Raw genomic sequence first — 19,023 nt, 5'->3', positions numbered from 1 at the left:
AACAAAACCGCTTTATACAGTTTTATTTCTGTTAAATAAATTAAAAGCACCAGAAATCTGATAAAGTTGAAAACAGGTGCGAGTGTTTCCTCGTGTACCTTAAATTTTATGAACAGATTGTGACAAAACTGAAGACAAAAAGCACAATGGATCCACAAATACATCAGTTGGTACAGTAGTGACACTTAAGATCAGAGGTTATTGATTATATTGATTTTCGGATAGTATTGTACAGACAAAGTGAATAAATGGCTGTTGCAAAATCTGAATCACCAGGAACTATTTATTCAGGCCCAAGCCACCTTTTGGCAAAGCTTGGTAATATTAAGACCATCAGAGGAATCTAGTGTATAGATGGCAATAAAGCAGGAAAAGAAACTACGAAAGAATTGAGAAACTTCAGCCCGACTATTAGTGCCATGTTTATCAGTGTTGTCACATCGTCTCCAAACATTACATCTTCTGACGTTCCCGGAGCATCTGAGAAGAAAACCTCTGGGCTTTTACTGGCATCACGACACTACAGGACAGACTGAGCAAAGGGAAATTAATTAATTAATGTCATAAATGTGAATATTCTTGTCAACTGTGAAAACTAAAGCTGACATATCTCTTGGCTAAAGCTGTAAAAGAGGAAATAGCTGTTCGTTATAGGCAGCATTAAAAGTTCCATGTCTATGTTTAGCAACAGTGAATACAGAAAAACAAAATGTCCTTAGTGGCACAAATGAGAAAGAATGTATCCTGCAGAGTAATGGGCCATTAAATTGTGCACCCAGAAAGTGCTGCATCACTTAAAAACTCATCTGGATTTACCATGAGTAACACAACTGCTTTGTCTTGGCATCACACAGGCCTAAAACAACAACAACAACAACAACAACAAAGCTTTAAGATGTAGCAGAAGTGAAGAAAAAGACATGTAAACAAACGCAGACAACAGTACCACCTGCATGACAAACTGTAAGACACAATCACAGGTTTGCGTCACAATACCGACAGTCAAACACCCATGAAACAGGGAAACAATCACTATTTACACAATTTAAGACATCGAGAATCACAGAGGGTGACTCTTCGCTTGATTCCGGTTAACCAGGAAGTTAATGCGTTAACAAACTTGTTTCGTAACTCAAGAGGAACTGGCAAAACGGGATGTAAGGCTCACGCCTGGAGTTATATACAAACAGCAAACATTCATGACACAGTTTTTTCGAGAAGATGATAAAAACAAGCGATGGGTATCTTTAAAACCAAAGCAGAGCATGACAATAAACCCTAATGAAGTAGAAAACAGAAACTGTTCAGATGGTGCAAACGTAGAAGGAAAACAATATAAATAACAGTTAAAATACAACGAGCATGGTAACAAACAGCTCTTTAAGATATACATCATGTTGACCCCTCAGTTAAAATGGATGATTGTCATGATTTATCTAAAGCTTAAACATTCTCAGTGATACATTTTCCATAATTATCCCATTTCAAACTATTTATACTTGTATTCAGTCTACTTCTTAAAACCTCAGGAATTTCCTTTTTCTTTAGTGTAATTAAGTCTTTTCACGTAGCATCTCTGGATACATAGCGTTTTCACATTCATACCACTCACTGTTCAGGGGTTGTTTTGGCATGAGCACATACAATAAGAAGCGTCAACTCTACTGTGGAGGTCGTCAGAAAGTGAAGAGGCATCAGTTCAAAACCTCGTGCTTCCAAATCCAGCGAGCAGTCATGCTGTGAACAATCTCAAGATATGACACTCTGTAGTTCCTCCAACATGAGAGTTTGTGAAAGGGTGCAAAACGTCTGCACTGGTCTCCAATAGATGACAATATACCACGTGGATTATGTTACACAGCGTCCTGCAGGTCCTTCGCCAACAGTTGGGAATCAACTTCAAACCCAACTGACGTTGTGAGGTACCTTTGACCTTGGTTACTCCTCGTCTCCTGCCATGAGGAAACCCAGGATGAAGTCGATGGCTTTCTGCCGTTCATGTGGCGACTGCCTGCCCATCAGATTGGGAGGCGGTCGGATGAGGAGGCTGGCAAAGAGTGTCGCTAAAATACAAGCACAGGACGAAGAAGGTAAAGAAAAGCGGATATACTAACGTAACTTATTCTTTTATCAAGTACAAGAAAACAAAAAATATTCAACATGTTCTGTATAACCAGCGGTGTGAAGACAATATACGCAGTTCGACATTCACGTCACTGTAGCCAACCCTTGTGGTGAGGATATTTAGCAGAATGGCTACCATCAAGATGATGTGTATCGTGCCTCGCTGACAGAAAGTCTAAGGTAAGGAGGAGAGTGCATAATTAGTGCTTTACCCGACTGCTGTATCACTCACAATACCTTTAAATGTTGCGGCCAGACTCCTATGCAAATTATTAATAGGGAACATATTTCCTGTTTGAGCATTTTGCACTCGATCCCCGTTCAGTATCGAATTCCCTACAAGATTCTTCTGTTTCTGTTTAAAGCCCTGTGTGGTCTCGCCCCGAGCTATATTACAGAACTTCTATCGTCATAAAGCACAGCTCAGCATTCAGATCTACAGATCAAGGGCTTGTAACCATCCCAGGATCCCGTGGAAAACAGACAGGGGGCCTCCTCAGTAGCTGCACCAAGAAGAAAAGTCTCCCTGAACATACAGGAACAGCAGAACCTATTGAATCCTTTAAATGTTTCCACTGTTACTCTCTCTCCTACCCCCTGTGATGATTCTTGACATGACTTGCAATCTACATTGATATGCATGAATGTATTATGCACTATGTATTTACATATTCATGTCTTGTGATTATCCTTTTTGCTTATTTATGTTTGTTGTAAAGCACTTTAGCACAAACCTTGGTTGTTTTAAAAGTGCTCCATAAATACATTTGACCTTAAACAAGGTTCACCCAAACTGTTTCAGTGGAAATACTCAGCCGTCTGCTCTGAAGTCTGATTAATAAATGATTATACATCATAAATAATGACTTGTTAACATGGGTATATTCAGAGATGGGTACCACTTAAGACGTTTTGTTTGTAGAGTAGCTTCTATTTAATACTGGCATCAAAATGTATTTCATTATTTCCGTAACTACAGGATTACATGTAAAAGTTTAAATGAAATAACTAGAGTTACCACCTCGCGGTTGTAGATCTCTGCCAACCAGGTCTGTCCAAAATGTCATCGAATTATCCTTTCAGACATTTTTGTGGAATTGTCATAATTACCCAATTAAATGTTGAGTTATAAAAACCTGTTTTGTGAGGTCACAGTGACCTTGTCTTTTGACCACTAAATTCTAATCAGTTCATCCTTTAGTCCAAGTGGACGTTCGTGATAACTTTGAGGGAATCTTTTCCAGGCGTTCCCAAGATATCGCAATCTCAAGAATGGGACGGACAACCTGAAAATCACCGGCGCATAATAATAATAATAATAATAATAATAATAATAATAATAATAATAATACAAACACTTGTGCTGTTTTGTCTCAGTGTATCATTAGTGTTGTTAAATCTTGTTGTGAGGTTCGATGGATGTCGTATTCTGTAGTTTCTGTTCCGGAGATCGATTTGTTCCCATGATTGATTATTTATGGGGGGAAAAAATAGAACAAACACATGGAGCGCCACACACACACAACAAACCAATTTACTCTACAATGGGCTTGTTTTTCTTTAAACATCGGGCTATGTCGGGCTATGTCGGGCTATGACGGGCTATGACGGGCTATGTCGGGCTATGACGGGCTATGTCGGGCTATGTCGGGCTATGACGGGCTATGACGGGCTATGTCGGGCTATGACGGGCTATGTCGGGCTATGTCGGGCTATGTCGGGCTATGTCATGCTATGACAGGCTATGACGGGCTATGTCCAAGTTGATTGAGACTGATACACTGGGGTGATTAACATTAAACTAGCTGTATAGTGAGTGTAAGTATAGTGAACATTAAGGTAGGAGGTTTCATACCTATGAGACTGGCTGTCAGGTTGTTGTTGTGCGAGTGCTTGAGAAGTTCCTTCAGAAAGGCCATCAAGTATCGGAACACGTTGCGATGAGCCCGGGGCAACTGGGAAATCAACTGTCAATTGTGAAAAGTAAAAAAAAAGATTAGTCCAAAACATTACTGTATGCATCATATGACAAATACTGGGATAATGTCAAACACTGCACCTGTTTGCAAAGGCGGCTGTCATGAGAGCAGTCGAGACACCGTTGGTAGAGTTCATAACACACCACTGGCTCCGGCAAGGCCTCCAAGAAGATCAACAGAGCCTCGGCTACAGAGTGGTTACAACCGGCTACTTAAACAGTTAGGGAAGGACAAGCAAATACGGAGTACTATAAATATACTGGGAGGAAATTAACCCTTTTAAGTCTGACGTCCTAACACCACAAGCTCACCTGATTACTACTATTAATACTATCATCATCATCATCATCATGCTAATAATGGTAACACATGTCCATGAGTTAAAAAAGGTATAACATGTACATGTTCCTCATTAAAATGTGTAAAAACAACTAGAGCAATGATCTATATTTTGTTGCGTTGTGTACTTCCATTATCCCAAATGTTTTTTAAGAATTTTGAAGCTTATAGAAATTCGTAATTTTGATCAAGGTCGTGGCCCGTTTCATTTGGTCGTCCGTAAAGGCGACGTGCCACTTTGAGCACGCGTCAGTATTGTTGATGTCTGCCAGAAGCGGTCAGAAATGGACTAATTCTGCACTTTTTAGATCCAGGTAGTTTTTAACTATAGATTTTAACCAGATGAAAGATGTTAGTCGTCTTAACTCATCAGATAAAGACGCTGAGCAAACGATAGTGGCAGCTCAGCTCGCAGCCCCTCCGGGACATCCTGTGTCGGCCGAACGTCTGAGAAACACTGATTTTTATTCAATGTTTTTATTTATTTATATAAATCAGCTATAATGACCAAGTCTGTTTATTTGGAGAGGAGGCCTCTGAGGATGATTCAGCTTGAGGTAAAAACCTACTGAACGATTAACAAGGAAGGAATCCTAACTGGGAGAAGATAACTGCAATGGAGGTGAAGACACAAACTCTGAACACTGAACACTGAACCCACGCTACTTCACAACTAAACTCTGTCTTTTGTTATTGTTTTGATTGAGACATTACCAGCTGCAGAAAACGACATATTGTGCGTTTCATGCTGCTCTACAGTGCGTGTCTTTATGAGCATTTCGGTGTTTGCAGGACTGGGCTTGTGGGACTGTCTTTTTAAACAAGGATACAGATGGAGTCTGGGATGCTCGTGTCCAGACAGTCGATGATGCTCTGCAGCTCTTCTTGTAAGCCTGGTGTCTGGAACAAATCCTCCTGAGAGACATACAGACACAGATAGACAGTTATTGTGCCATGCACATACAAGTGCCCGGACTTACAATTATAAAAGACACAAAGAAATACGGCTGCTGTGGCAATATATATATTATTTATTTATATATTATTTATTATATATATATTATTATATATATATATATATATATATATATATATATATATATATATATATATATATATATATACATAATTTATTATATATATATTATATATATATATATATTATATATATATATATATATATATATATATATAATATTTTTTTAATATTTAACAGCACCTTCAATGGTTAAAAAAATTAATGAATCATACAAGAAAAAGATTTCCCCTTACTGATCCAAAAGACATTTGGAAAGCATCTCTGCTAAATGTTAACATACACATTAGAAAATGCATATTAATGTGCAATCTATTGTTACTATACTACAAAATTAGGCTATTTTCAATTTAAAGGATTAAAAGGTTCAATGTGTATTTCCGAGCCAGCTGCTCCAAAGAAATAGGGGGCAGTATTTCACCTCTAAACTGGGTCCATACAATTTCTAATGTTCATATTGTAGTTGTAGTAGTTTGGCATATTCATTGTACTCAAATGTATTCTTTATATTGTATGTATTTTGTTGCACAACAGGCTGTTTCTCTCAAGAGTTTGAGTGTTTTCTTTAGGTAGCAGTGTGTTTTTAGGGACGTTCACCATTTCTCAATAATAAAGATTCTTTGTTGTAGCGATCATTTCATCGCCTTCTCACCTGATCACAGGACTTGGTGAAGAGATGGTTGACAAGAATCCACACTTCCTTGGGGATCTTTAGAGGTTTGTCCTCGGTACTTGCACCTTCCACCATCAGGAAGTTCATCTTTGTCTTTTCCTGGCGAGAGATATCACAGTCACTATGTTTCACACAAATTGTAGCAGAGACATTAGATTATTTCCCAGAATAATATAAAGACATTCTCCCATTTATGCATTAGGAGAAACACTATAGAAATAATGACATTATACTTTGTGATTCAGAGAGACTTCTGGAGTGACTGCACAGGAGACATCTGATCAATTAGTGATGAGATGGAGCAGCAGTGATTATCTCTGAGGTCTGGAAACTTGAATGGAGAGCCATTTTAAAAAAAGGACTGGATATCACATTCATTTCGTTTCTGCTAATGGATTCCCGAGACTCACGAGAGATGTCCAAAAATAACCACAGCTAGTGAGGCTGCACAGAAATGCTCGGGGAACTGGAGGAGGCCTTTAATGGGGGCCGACGGCAACATGCGGAACTAATGTGATATTCTGTAAAATGTTTCAACACCAAAAGCTTCTACTGTCAATCTTCAGTGTGGTGAATCTTCCAGAGGGATTCAAAACCAAGAAAGCTTTCATTTAAATAGAATAATTGCTACATTGTGAACAAACGAAGCCTGATTTATATTCTAAAGTGGATATCCGTTTACTCATGCAGCTACTCAGTTTCACCGATCAGTAACAAGTTATGAAATGAAAGAGGAGACTTGTCGTTTGGCTTCAGAGGAGTGTTTGAGTTTAGCTGAACAGACCTTAATACTTCCTCTCATTAGCTTTAAATCATGTGTGTGAGGGAGCTGTGCAGTCAGGGTGACCTGTTGTGAAATAGGATTTAGTGTGTTTTTGTGTCTAAATTTCATTAGACTGGTGTACCCTATCCTCAATGGGCCAGGAGGAGATTTAATGGGTGACTGATCCACACCCACACATACACACACACACACACTGAGCTGGCACAGCTTGTGAGGTTAACAATTGTTGCCCTTGCCAGCTTTCTGAAACGTAGAGAGTATGAAACAGATTTAATTTTCTGATTAGCTACTGAAGCAACTTTCTTTTTTAAACTGTGTGCACAATATTGTAGATTAAAAGGACAGCACATTAAAAGGGAATAGTTTAACATTTGAGGTAGTACGCTTTACTCTCTGAGGGTTGAATGGGAGGTTTGATACGACTCTTATGTCTGTGCATTAAGTATGGGGCTTGAGCTAGAAGATTAGTTTAGCATAAAGACTTGAAGCAGGACGAAACTGCTAGCCAGGCTCTTTCCAAAAGTTCAGAAATCCACCTACCAACATCTCTGAAGCTTCATACTTGTTGTTTGCAGCATTTTGGCGTCTGATTAGCCTTCGAATTCATGGATCTCTTACTCGCACTGGACTGGAGGCCACTTAAAAGTGTTGTCGGCATATTTCTGAACTTTGGATAGAGCAAGGCCAGCGGTTTCCCTCTGCATGTCTTTATTTAGTCTTTATGCTCAGCATGGTTAAATGCCTCCGAGCTCGAGCTCATGATCATTACGTACAGACCTGAAAATGGCATCAAACATCTCATCCAAATTCTCAGAAAGAAAGGGATAAGGATATTTTCAGAAATGTAGAGGTAAAAGTATTTCTTTACTTTCTGAGAGCAGAATAACAATTTTAAAGTTAGTGGTCCAACCATTATATGCATAAAGAAATCTAATATATTTCTACTACAGTACGTGAATAAAGTTAGACATTAACAGGAAGTAGGCTACATTGATACATCATGTCCTCACATGGCTGATTGTAATAATACTTGAACTAGTTTCTTTTTATGATACGAGCAATTAAGGTCAAACAAGGGTCATAAAGCAGATACTTGGTTATGTAACCAAAAGGTGATATTGACCCTGATATCTGAACAGTATCGTTGTTAATATTTTACCTTTTCCATGTAGCTGTCCTCTCCCTGAGCAAGAAGTCAGCCCACAACCACAGTGAGGAGTTGGAAAGGAATGATCAAGACAATTAGGATGCGATGAAAGGAAACAAGAGAAGAAAGAACAAAGTGGATAGAAGAGGTATGCATAAACACAGATTGTTCTTGCATAAATCCTTGATCAAATGCACCAGGCCAGTAGGAAAATGTAATAGTTTAAATAGAAATTAAAAAAGGAGTACTGAATGATAGTATATTCCAAAGCAAAATCAGTCAAAAATAGCATTATGGAAAGAGACGGAGGTGAACGTGTGAAGACCAGAGAAGTCTATTTATACAAAGCTCTAATATTAGGCCTAACCTGAGTCAGTTTTCCCTGCTCTTTAGGAGCTCCCTTGCTATGTTTTTGCCACTTCCTCGTTCCTTTGGCCCCTTTTGGCCAGAAATATACAGGTTGAGACATTTCATGCCCTCCAAATATAGACTGTGTGACTGAGTTTACCCTGAGGGAGAGAACAAGCGCTCATGTGTCCTCGCTCAGGTTTCAGGTGGTGAATAGCTACAGAGTGAGGACCATCACATTTCAATCTGAGCTTCAACTAATCCGAGGAAAATATGTCTGTGTTCACTAATCCTATACCTGCATCGCTACTGGTCTGATTTCCCTTTCTCTCACCAGGTCAATTAGTTTGGTGATGGGGATCTCTCTGATGGGCTTCTTCATGCGGCACAGAGTCTCCAGCGAGGTGCCGAAGCAGCTGGGCAGGTAGTTGCCAGAGATGGTAATGAAGTAGTCCTTGCCACGGTCCAGATGGAGCACCAGAATGTCCTCTATGGCGTCCTCTCCAGAGTTTAGCAGCGTCACGGAGTCTTTACTGACGTACACCTCCAGATAGATCTCCAGGGTCTCATCTGTTCAGGAGGATAAGGCAGGGTTTTAATGCAACAATTAAAAAAAAAGGGTGAATGGCATTACCCTCCACAGGTCAAAATGACCAGGCTTGGGGACTAACAGAATACATTATGTTATTATGATACAAAAAACAAAAAGGGGAGCTGTGTTCTGTTAGTTAAAGAAGAAAGAGACATTTAGAAAACATGGGGATTATTAGCAGGACAATTTTAAAAGACATTTTAAAATAAAGAACGATAAACTACATGCACACACATAAGTAATTGCAAAGCAGGGTGGTGTGCACACTTTTTAGTTCATCAAGATTACTCTTGTTGCTGAGAGGCATCCAAGTGTGAAAAGACGGTATACAGAACAAACTGGGACATTTGTATGAAGGTTAATTTAATTTAACATGATCACAGATCTAAAATTCGAGGTAAACAGTTATTCGTACTTACTCGGCTCTAAGAATCCATCGCTTGGCTCGGCACGGAGCCAAGACTTACAATACTGCGAGTCATTGAGTTTGGGGATGAAGGCAAAGTGACAGGGGACCTGCCCGTCATTTGTTATTTGGAAACGCTCCTTTTGAAGTTGGCGAAACTTCACATTTGCAAATGCAAACTGCAGGACAGGGAAAGAGAGGCGACATTAACCACAGTCATTTTATCCTTCACATTTTAGGAGAAATTTCAACAAGCTATTCTGTTTTAAAAGTCATCAGTGATTCGTGGGTGAGATGATGTCACTGAGGAAGGATCATAAGAGATCCTCAGTATGATGAGCGCATGTGTTTATTTTTACCTCTCTCCTGCCCAGCGTCACAGATGGAAGGAAATCATTCTCCATTCTGTCCATCGCCCGAACAATCTCCTCAAACACCTTTTTGTGGCGCTGCTCATTTACCACCTTGACCTGTTACACAGTCAAACACACAGGTCCTATTTGTCAGAATTAATAACAGAACCGTGCATGTTTGAACCAAAACCAAATCCCTTTAGGCAGTTTTTTCTCAACAGCATAGTTTCTTACCCCGACACTGAAGAGAGCACTGACAGGCTTGTGGTCACTAGTTTGCAGCTCCATGTGACTCCGGTATTTGAGCTGCTTGACATTGTTGCCCCTCCACAGGATTCGGTCACACCAAGCCGGGACACGGCACTTCCCACTGCAGGAAACAGCCACAGTTTCAGAGGCAAAGTTAAGGGTGAGACATCAGACACACATATAGTACTGCTGACTCTGTATTAGTGCTACGATAAGGCTGGGGAAAGCTTCCTTACAGGCAACATTTAATCAGTGAAGAAGAAAAACCAAAACAGAGGACAAGTTGGCAATAGCAATACAGGTTTTTGTATCTAATAAAATAATGTAAAGATATAATGCAGGGATATGTTTTTACCTTGAGTCCCATCGATCCGTTTTGGGGTCGTACTTGTACGTGGGAAGGAAGTTGATCTCTCCCTCCATGAAGTCTGTGAAGGCTCTCTTCGTCTGCCTCTGAATGTTCAGCTACACAATGAAAAGTATTATTTGGTGAAAGAGTCTAAACAGAATCCTTCAATATATATCAAACATAAATTAAAAAGGAAATTGTTTCCTATTACAAACACAACAAGTGTGTTAATCTTTAACAACCTGTATAATAATGCTATTTGCAAAACGGCTTCCCTTTTACATTTATCATGAAATATTTATTTTCTGTTATGTCGCACAGTCATATTTATAAATCAGAGGGTCGCAAAACACAAGCAGAGTATACTCTTAAAACAAATAGATTGTATTAATGGCTACTGAACAGAGACACTAGAGTTACAGCTTAAAGCAAAGATCATCTTATGTTGTGTCAAAAGGACTAAATACACAACAAGTTATACAAGTAATGCTTCCAAAGAGGGAAACTGTAGTAATTATAGAAACAGAAGCCTGTGCTAATTAGTATTTTTTATTTATTTAAAAGTAATTTAAAGGGTGGTACGTTTTCTTTCAACATTCTCTTACCTGATCAACCTCCTGAAGCTTTTTTAGCTCATTCTGGGAAATGTGCTGTTTGACATCAGCAGCATCGTACATGAACAGGCGATAGTTTAAATCCCCGAGCCAGATTACTACACTGAAACACAAACAAACATAGAAAGCTTAAAACAACAACTTTGTAGTTATAATGATTATCCTTACAAACGCTAAAGTCCTGTCAACGAGAATTGTAGTTTGCAGCTCACGTATGTAGAGACAGAGACACTGATCAAGATAGTCTATTAAGTAATAAACTTGGCAGGATAGAATGAATTTAGTATTGCAGAACGCTGGAAATGTTAAAGAGTTATTCAACATGTGTCAAATCAACAAAGAATTGTGAACAACGCCTCAAAGTGATGATACAAACACAATCAATGAGATTTAAAAATCTGACTTTGCACATTAATGTTCTCACTGGACATGAAAGGCTGAGGAACTCACTCATGCTTGACGATACTGAGAGGGGGGTGGTCCAGTAAGTGGAAGGTCATGCGGGCACAGATGTCTTTATAGTCCTGGTTGCGGCGCTCAAAGTCTTCCACGTGTGCTGCGAGATGAGAGTTCACAATGCAAACGCTAGTGTTGTGAAAAACAAACCTCACAGCTACGCCCCCTTTGTTCCCCTGCAAAAACAAAAAAACATTCAAAGATTTAGACAGCTCCTTGTTTTCATTTGGCCAAATACATGCAGGATGCATGTCTAATATGAAAATAAGCTAAGTGCAGTAAACTGTAAATACTGTAATCAGAAGAAAAAAACACATTACCACGGAGGTAATATGTTATAGTTAGCAGGTAGGGTTGCAAATGGCATTACATTATTATTATTATTATTATTATTATTATTATCATTACAAATAGTATTATTAACTACAATGATCGCAAAGGAATTGAGTACAGAAAAAACAACATGTAACTATATGTTATATAACTAAAGCATTTTAGTTTACATGTCAGCAGCGCTAACGTTAAATTTACTACTAAATGAAAAATAACATTAGGTGTGAGCTTTTAATATAATGTCCTCATATGATCATATACTGTAGGTGCTCCTACCTTTAACTCACACACACACACACACACACACACTTATGTATTTTTAATACCGTAGATAAGCAAATGTACACGGTCTGACAACAGTCACGGTATACCATGAAACCAGTAAACCATTGCAACACTATTCCTCAAAAACAGTGTAAATTTAGACCATCGGTAAATAACAAGTGATTCATGTTTGGTGCAAATTCAGTAGCTTTCTCAGTTTTTCTTGATAAACTTGTTCTGGTGGGAGTGTAGTGAGAACAAACCATTTTCCCCATGATTCCTGTCCCCACATGCTCTGCAGCCACTTCTTTTATGTGATTCTTGTGAATCTTTTTGACAAAGACCACGAGCATCATCCCAACAAGTCGTATGATCCGGACCTGTAGACAATTAAGAAAAGCAAGTTAGTATCTTTACTAATATATAATAATGCCAACGAAGTTATAGATGACGGGTAGGGTCATATAAGAGTATGTACTTCTTCCTAATATCTATGTTGTTTATTAATATTGGTTATGAGAATTTATTACATTACAGAGTTTACTATAAGTTTACTGTAAACCATTTTATTTTGTTTTTTTTACTTAATTGTTATATCAAAATAAATAAATATATTCTTCAACATGGAAGAACTCAATCGTCCTAGACTGTATTAATTCATGGAATATAATAAGCGATTTTTATCCAATTTGCTTTGCTTTTCACTGCAGCTCTACCTCCTGAGGCACAGTCCCCCAATTCCTCTTTCAGAAGGTCTTCCTCTACTCACCCTCTTGTATTTGACTTTTGGGGGCAGGCTCCTCTCCATAGCTTCAACCCACAGCTGCTCCTTGGACGAGTCCATGTAGAAGAAAGCTTCAGTGCTTAGGTCCAATTCTTGAAAACTGAAGTCATAAACCAAGTCACGATATTGGATGTTATTGAAGCAAGAGCAGAGGACGACATGTAAGACTTAATAGAGTAATGTAAGATAAGATTCTCACTGACCCCAGAGCATAAAGATCAGGAGGTTCTGTGTCACTGCAGAGCCACGGCTCGAGGCTGCTGTCTGGAGCCTGGCCGTTCACATTCCACGTACCTGTGAAAATCCTAAAGAAACATAAAGCAGTATTTATGCAGAGTAGGGTTAATGTGTGCAGGAGCAGCAATCATTGTATGCAACATGTACAGAATAAAGAAGCTCCACTCACTTGAAGGTCTGGATGTCCACATACTCGTTCTCCTTCTTTCCCAGGCGGTGTTTAATGAGGTATTCTCTTTGTCCTGCCTGGCTGGAGAACATGGCCTGTCTCATGCTGTTGGTGGTGGGGCTTTCGCACCAAGACGTTGGCCTGTCCACGCGGTCAAACTCTGACCTAAAACTACTGGAATGGAAAACGTAAGTATTATTTAGCACCGGACAGATTCCACTTAGGGACAAATGAGCCTCCTGGAGTCAAGTGAATTAATAAAATCCAAACTGTTTTTACATGAACTATATTCAGCAAGTTTCCAGTGTGTCCAGTAAACCTGACACGGTGTCATATAAGGTCAACTTACTCTGGTCTGGAGTTGTCTTTGGAGAGGGAGACAGCTCTGTCTTTAGGGATTGGTGGAGGAGGCAGAGGATTAGATGGAGCAAAAGAGGCTTTGCGAGGAGGTAGAGGGGGAACAGGAGGAGGCTCTCTGGTGGCAATGATGCGATTCTGGTGGTTCTTCTTTTCCTCCACTTTGAGAGCGTGGTTGAAGTTGTCCTCAAAGCCAAAGTCCGAGGCAAGTGATTGGACAGGATCTTCAGAAAAAGTACATTTTAAACGGAGGATTCAATCTAACAGCAACAGAAACTAATTTGGAAGACAAATACTTTGGGCTTTGTTTTCAAGGTAGCTACCATCTATTAAAAATAATTCTCAACTGTTGGATTTTTCTAGATGTAAACACAGTATATGCTTATATTACCTGCATTAGTCTGATTTGTTGACCTGCTATTGTTGAGGTTGGGAGGCAGTCCACTAGTAGATTTGGGAGGGTTGACTCCAGAACCCACAGAGTTAGTGGTCTTGTTTGCTCTTTGCGGTGGGATGGGGACTGGTCCTCTAAGGGCCGTTGGCGCAACGGGCTCCATCGCTTTGGGTTTCGTGAGTTTGGATCCAACTGAGAAAATTAAAACAGCATTGTCGGAATAAAGCACACAATGATCCAAACGCAACACAAGCTAACTCAAGCAGAAAGAGCGACTTTCCAGGGATGTTTCTATGCCGTCTAAAAGAAATGGACTGAATGGTGCAACAGCGTGCTCAAGATAGAAGCTAATGTACGTAGATAAAAAAAAAAGAATAAGCCAACACCCAGCAGAGCAATGTTGTCAGGGAGGGAACACCTGCGGCTACAAGTGGCTTCATGCCAAGAAAACTGAAGAGGACGCAGTTCCACTGTAGTAGTATTAATGATTAACAGGATGTTATGATTACCACGTAAAGAATGAAAGCAAATGATAGTAATAACAGTCAAACTAAATGAACAAGCTTTGAGTACAGAAATGATTAAAACAGCTCGCTGCACGACTTTGATCCCGTTTCAAAATTTCTTCAGGGTGTTGTTAGTGAGGAAGCAACAAAGACATGCTTTTTATAGCCGCAGTTTAAATTCACATCAGAAATGGAATTAGGAAAAACCCACGTAACAAAAAAAGCCTTTAGTCTTTATATATTTTAATATAGATAAGATAACCAGAGGAACCTTTATAGTGTACTATAGAGCAACACACACTAGTTACCAGTTTGCTCATGATTTAAATGGCTAAAACATAAATGTAACAATGAAAACATAATGGCGTAAGCTTCAGGCACCTGTAAAGGTTGCAGCCAAGTGAGTCTCTCCAGCAGTTTGTTGATGTCGAGTATACGCAGGAAATCAGTGAGTGGTGTAATCCACCCTCGGTGAATAAATGTTTGATGAGCAATTAAATAATTAATCCTCCAGCTGCTTCAGACTACCGACAGACAGTGACGTCTTACCTTGTTGCTGAGCACTCTTCACCTGGACGAGGAAAGTCTGAGTCCGATCATCGTCCTGGAGTTCTAACAGAAGCTCTGGAGCTTTTTCTCCGGTGATTCGTATCCTAACGCAGGCTTGAGAGGGGTACAGAAAACACACTTTACACACATGTTGGATACCTTCAGACTTTGCAAACACATTAGACATGCAGACAGTCTAGAAAACAAAGCAAAGTGATTTAATAGTGAACCAACTCAGCATTCTTTCAGAGAGCCCTGGTAACTGCTGACCAGACATTTGGCTGAAGACATGCTCTAAAAATGGGGCTGCGTTACAGTAAATGCCATGTTTTAGTTCTCTTTTGTTCCCAAAATACAGGCTCATAAATTCTGCATAATCTCTGCTTGAAAACAAAGCACAAAGAGGAATTAATTTAATCTGAAGAGAGGTAAACCATACTTACAAGATGAGAAATTAATAAGAAGAGCCTCTTCAGCCTCTGAAATGAAAGCGGGAAGAGAATTCAAACGGTGCAGTTCAAAGGTCTGTTGTGGGTGCAAACCAGAGGTGTGTTATAAATCATTTCAAAAGGCTGTAGCAGTCGAGGCCCTGAGTGAACAGCAACACTATTATGCATCACTATGGTTAAAGAATACATACCCAAGAGTTGTGAAAGTGATATTGAGGTTAAAAAAAAAAGTCACATACCTCGCACAATTTCAAAATGCCCATTGATTGGTATAGACAGCTGAGCCACCGGACGAGACACAACAGCATCAGGGTTGGCCAAAACACCCAATCTAGATGAGAACACAGACTTAACATCAGCTCTGTGATGTTTTAATATCATTTAAAATGTTCAATAAAATCATCTTAACACAAAGCATATATATCTGCAGCAATTTCTCTTTTATTCTCATAACAGCCATTTGCTTGCAATTAAAATTGTGTTTCATGCACTGAACATTTATGATGCAATATGAGTTAATGTAATTAGGATTGATAATAATCATACAGGGATTAAAATGTGAATTAAAGATATACAAACATCTGAAATGCACATGCAAACATGCAAAAGTCTCCTTTAGTCGTATTTGCAGTCCAGTTGCTTTAGTTAATAAGCAAACAATTAACTAACAAGCGTTCAAGCAAAAGTCCAGTGTAGCAACCTGGCACACTTTGAGTGACTGAATAAGAAATATAAGCAGCTTGAAATTTGTGATGTGGGTTGATGTGGGCTGGGTCATATTTCACTCTCTAACAATGGCTGACTAACAGCCAGGGTCAAAGCAGCTCGCTGGGCACTGCCCACGCTTCCCCTCCGCTTCACAGTAAGTCTGATTACTGTGGAAGAGAGGAAAATGATTCAGCCCTGCTGCTGTGTCAGAGGGACTCGCAGTTCTCCACAGTCTGCAGAAGCCCCTCTGATTTCAAAAGCTACATGACAATCAACAACTGACTTCCCCAACGCAAGGACGAAATTATAGAAACACTTTATAAACAGTCATTCTGAATTAAATACAAATGCCAGTTTCAACTCAACTCAATGTTTATTTTTGAGACTATAGTTTCTATTATCTGTACTCTTTGAACCTCTGTAAGATGCCTCATGCATTTAAAATGTTGTTTTTTTTACAGATGTATTATAGCTTTAAATTAGTAATGGTGCATCAGTGGCAAACTGAAGTCTTAAAATCATAACAATAAATGCAACACAGGAAAAACTACACTCACCATAATGAGATACTGCATTAACAATACTTATATACAGAAAACCCTGACAGCACCTAGGTTCCATGACTCTTCAGTTTAGTGTGTGTAGTTTTAACAGTTAGCCGAGGACGGAGCCCATGTGAGTCTCATTACAGTCCAGGACTAAGTGAGGATGGGTGGTGGTTAATGGGTAGTGATCCGACTGCTGCTAGGGGGTAATCGCTTTATCCCTCACGCTAGTCGCCACGCATCACAACTTGCTACAAACCCAAACAACACTGATAGTTTAACACACCCACAACATCCCCTTTCACAAATCGAATGCTAAAGCTGCAAAGCCCCGGATTGAAATCCTGTAAGTAAACAGCTCCATTGACTGCATGTAGCTGACTTTCTAAAGACCCATGCAGCAACAAACTTATTTATGTGACTATATAACATGAAACATTTGTTGCAGGTCCTTAGAGTCTATGTTTGACCAGGTATTGTGTACAACACAAGAAAATCCTCACATTTTCACCTGAAATTGCTAAATATTGAGTTTCTTTTTTCATAGTACACCTGACCTGTTTGATTTAGCCAAACTGCCTCCAACAGTATAATTCTTATGTAATGCTATTGCTATGGCAACCAACTCTAAAACACAATAATAAAACGAATGTAAATCATCTTGACGCCATCATGGTACACACCTTTTTGTTTGATTTATTGTTTTTCCTCGCAAAGACAGCAGAAAATATAACAGCTCCAAAATGAAGGGCCCGGAGTATCTACCTTCATACGCAGAAAGAGGCTGTGAGAAACTTGCATTTCAGAGTAAAGCAAAAGCTCAAGGAAGTGGATGTTGCAGATGAACACCTTAAATCTCAAGGTGTGCAGGTCTGCTTTGAAACCTGTGATATCTCACTAGATGAACCTACTGCCTGACACAAATGCAAAGATGTTCAGTCATCAGGTTCTCTGATACTTACATAAACTCTCCACTGCGCTCAATTAGTGACAGTAGTCTGGGCTCCTTCTGGCCAGCCCTCAGCTCCTGAGCTTTCACAGTGTGAGCATCACAATCAAGGAATGATGTTGACAGAGGATGAGAAAGGCGCTTGGACATTACAAGCACTGAGATGTTATTTTTAATTAATCGCAGACAGACACGGCCTTACTGTCATTTTTTGGATCGTTAGTTTGCGTGTGGTTAGATTGAAGATAATCAGAGGTGATGAAGACATGCATATTGAACAGGAAGAGGCACATTAATGTAACAAATGTCAAGTCATAAGACACATTAAAAAAAAGAGAGAGTGGCGAAGGTTGTTAGTGACAGCCCCTCAAAACAACTCATGGCTAGTGTTATCGTTATTCTGCCCAAGAACAAGTGGGTGTAGTTAATTTAACTAGACTGATCATATTGGTTTGGTTAGTAGTGAAGTGAATTAAAAGTCAACTGTATCTATAGAACAACCAGGTGAATACACCCCCACGAGCTAACCAGCTACTACATTACAAAACGTATTTTGCTATCAAATTATTGTCAAGTTAGCCGAATTGCTAACGTTAACTGACGTTAAAGCAAAACGTTAACTGACGTTAAAGCAAAACGTTAACTGACGTTAAAGCTAACGTTAGCCAACAAGCTAACGTTAAAGCAAACTGAAAACATACACACACAAAAAGGTTGTAACTTAATTCAAAAAGGATATTGCCAAGCACTCCTCGTCGCATATCCCCAAAGAGGACTCCATTCTTACCGACATATGATAAATAGCTATTTATCATGGGCTAGCGACCTGGTGTTGGTTCAGTCCAGACACGGAGCGAGAGAAAGTTAAATTCCCACCCGGCGCGGCGGCCTTCCGGGATGACAGCTGTTCGGTGGCTGGATGCTAACGTTAACCGCTTGTTAGCTTGGCTAGCTGTGGTTGTTGTTGCTGGACGTGGGCACAAATGTTCAACGGAGTCAAGATGTCAAAGTATCCCGGTTAGTGTCCGCCATTCTTACAACAACAACAAAAAAGTATCCGGCTCTTCTTCAGTGTCAGGGAACAGGCTGGCCGGACTACATAGCTGGTGGGTTGTGGCTGATTTAAGCTAGCAAGAAAACGAGAGTTTGCGAGGTGGACTCCCTCCTTCTCCTGTCCCTCTCCCTGCTTAGTTATTCGGCTTCATCATCTTGATTTCTAGGGGCGGATGGCAACAAGTATGAGGGAAATAACGCCACCTTCTGCCCTGGAGTGTGGACCAGAAACTGAATGCAGCTTCAAAGCCCTGCCAAAAAATGATCATGAAAGAAA

The 19,023-nt window shown here is 39.6% G+C and overlaps 1 protein-coding gene across 6 annotated transcripts; it reads right to left on the bottom strand.

Moving 5' to 3' along the window:
* Positions 1-61: 61 nt before the first annotated feature.
* On the bottom strand, positions 62-18,932 carry ocrl (OCRL inositol polyphosphate-5-phosphatase). Of its 6 annotated transcripts, XR_003832937.1 has the most exons (25): positions 18,433-18,932; positions 17,707-17,786; positions 15,731-15,822; positions 15,486-15,521; positions 15,043-15,156; positions 13,985-14,179; positions 13,586-13,817; positions 13,237-13,410; positions 13,034-13,135; positions 12,816-12,930; positions 12,310-12,426; positions 11,444-11,625; positions 10,985-11,096; positions 10,386-10,495; positions 10,016-10,151; positions 9,788-9,898; positions 9,442-9,607; positions 8,765-9,000; positions 8,095-8,118; positions 6,131-6,250; positions 5,273-5,357; positions 4,184-4,314; positions 3,980-4,091; positions 817-2,063; positions 62-532 (listed from the first exon to the last, which is right to left on the bottom strand). XR_003832937.1 is itself a non-coding variant. In XM_029441797.1 (24 exons), exons 1-24 carry the CDS (start codon positions 18,484-18,486, stop codon positions 1,939-1,941), a joined length of 2,961 nt encoding a protein of 986 aa, XP_029297657.1. In that variant the 5' UTR covers positions 18,487-18,932; the 3' UTR covers positions 62-1,938. The 6 variants fall into 6 exon arrangements, 5 of the variants coding, with proteins under 5 accessions (XP_029297657.1, XP_029297658.1, XP_029297660.1 ...); XM_029441797.1 differs by having other exon boundaries at positions 62-2,063; XM_029441798.1 differs by having other exon boundaries at positions 62-2,063; positions 4,184-4,311.
* Positions 18,933-19,023: the final 91 nt, after the last annotated feature.

Source organism: Cottoperca gobio, chromosome 10 (genome assembly GCF_900634415.1).
Source record: "Cottoperca gobio chromosome 10, fCotGob3.1, whole genome shotgun sequence".
Lineage (NCBI taxonomy): Eukaryota > Metazoa > Chordata > Actinopteri > Perciformes > Bovichtidae > Cottoperca > Cottoperca gobio.
The sequence above is the reverse complement of the archived record's forward strand: the minus strand, read 5'-3'. Positions and strand labels throughout refer to the sequence as shown.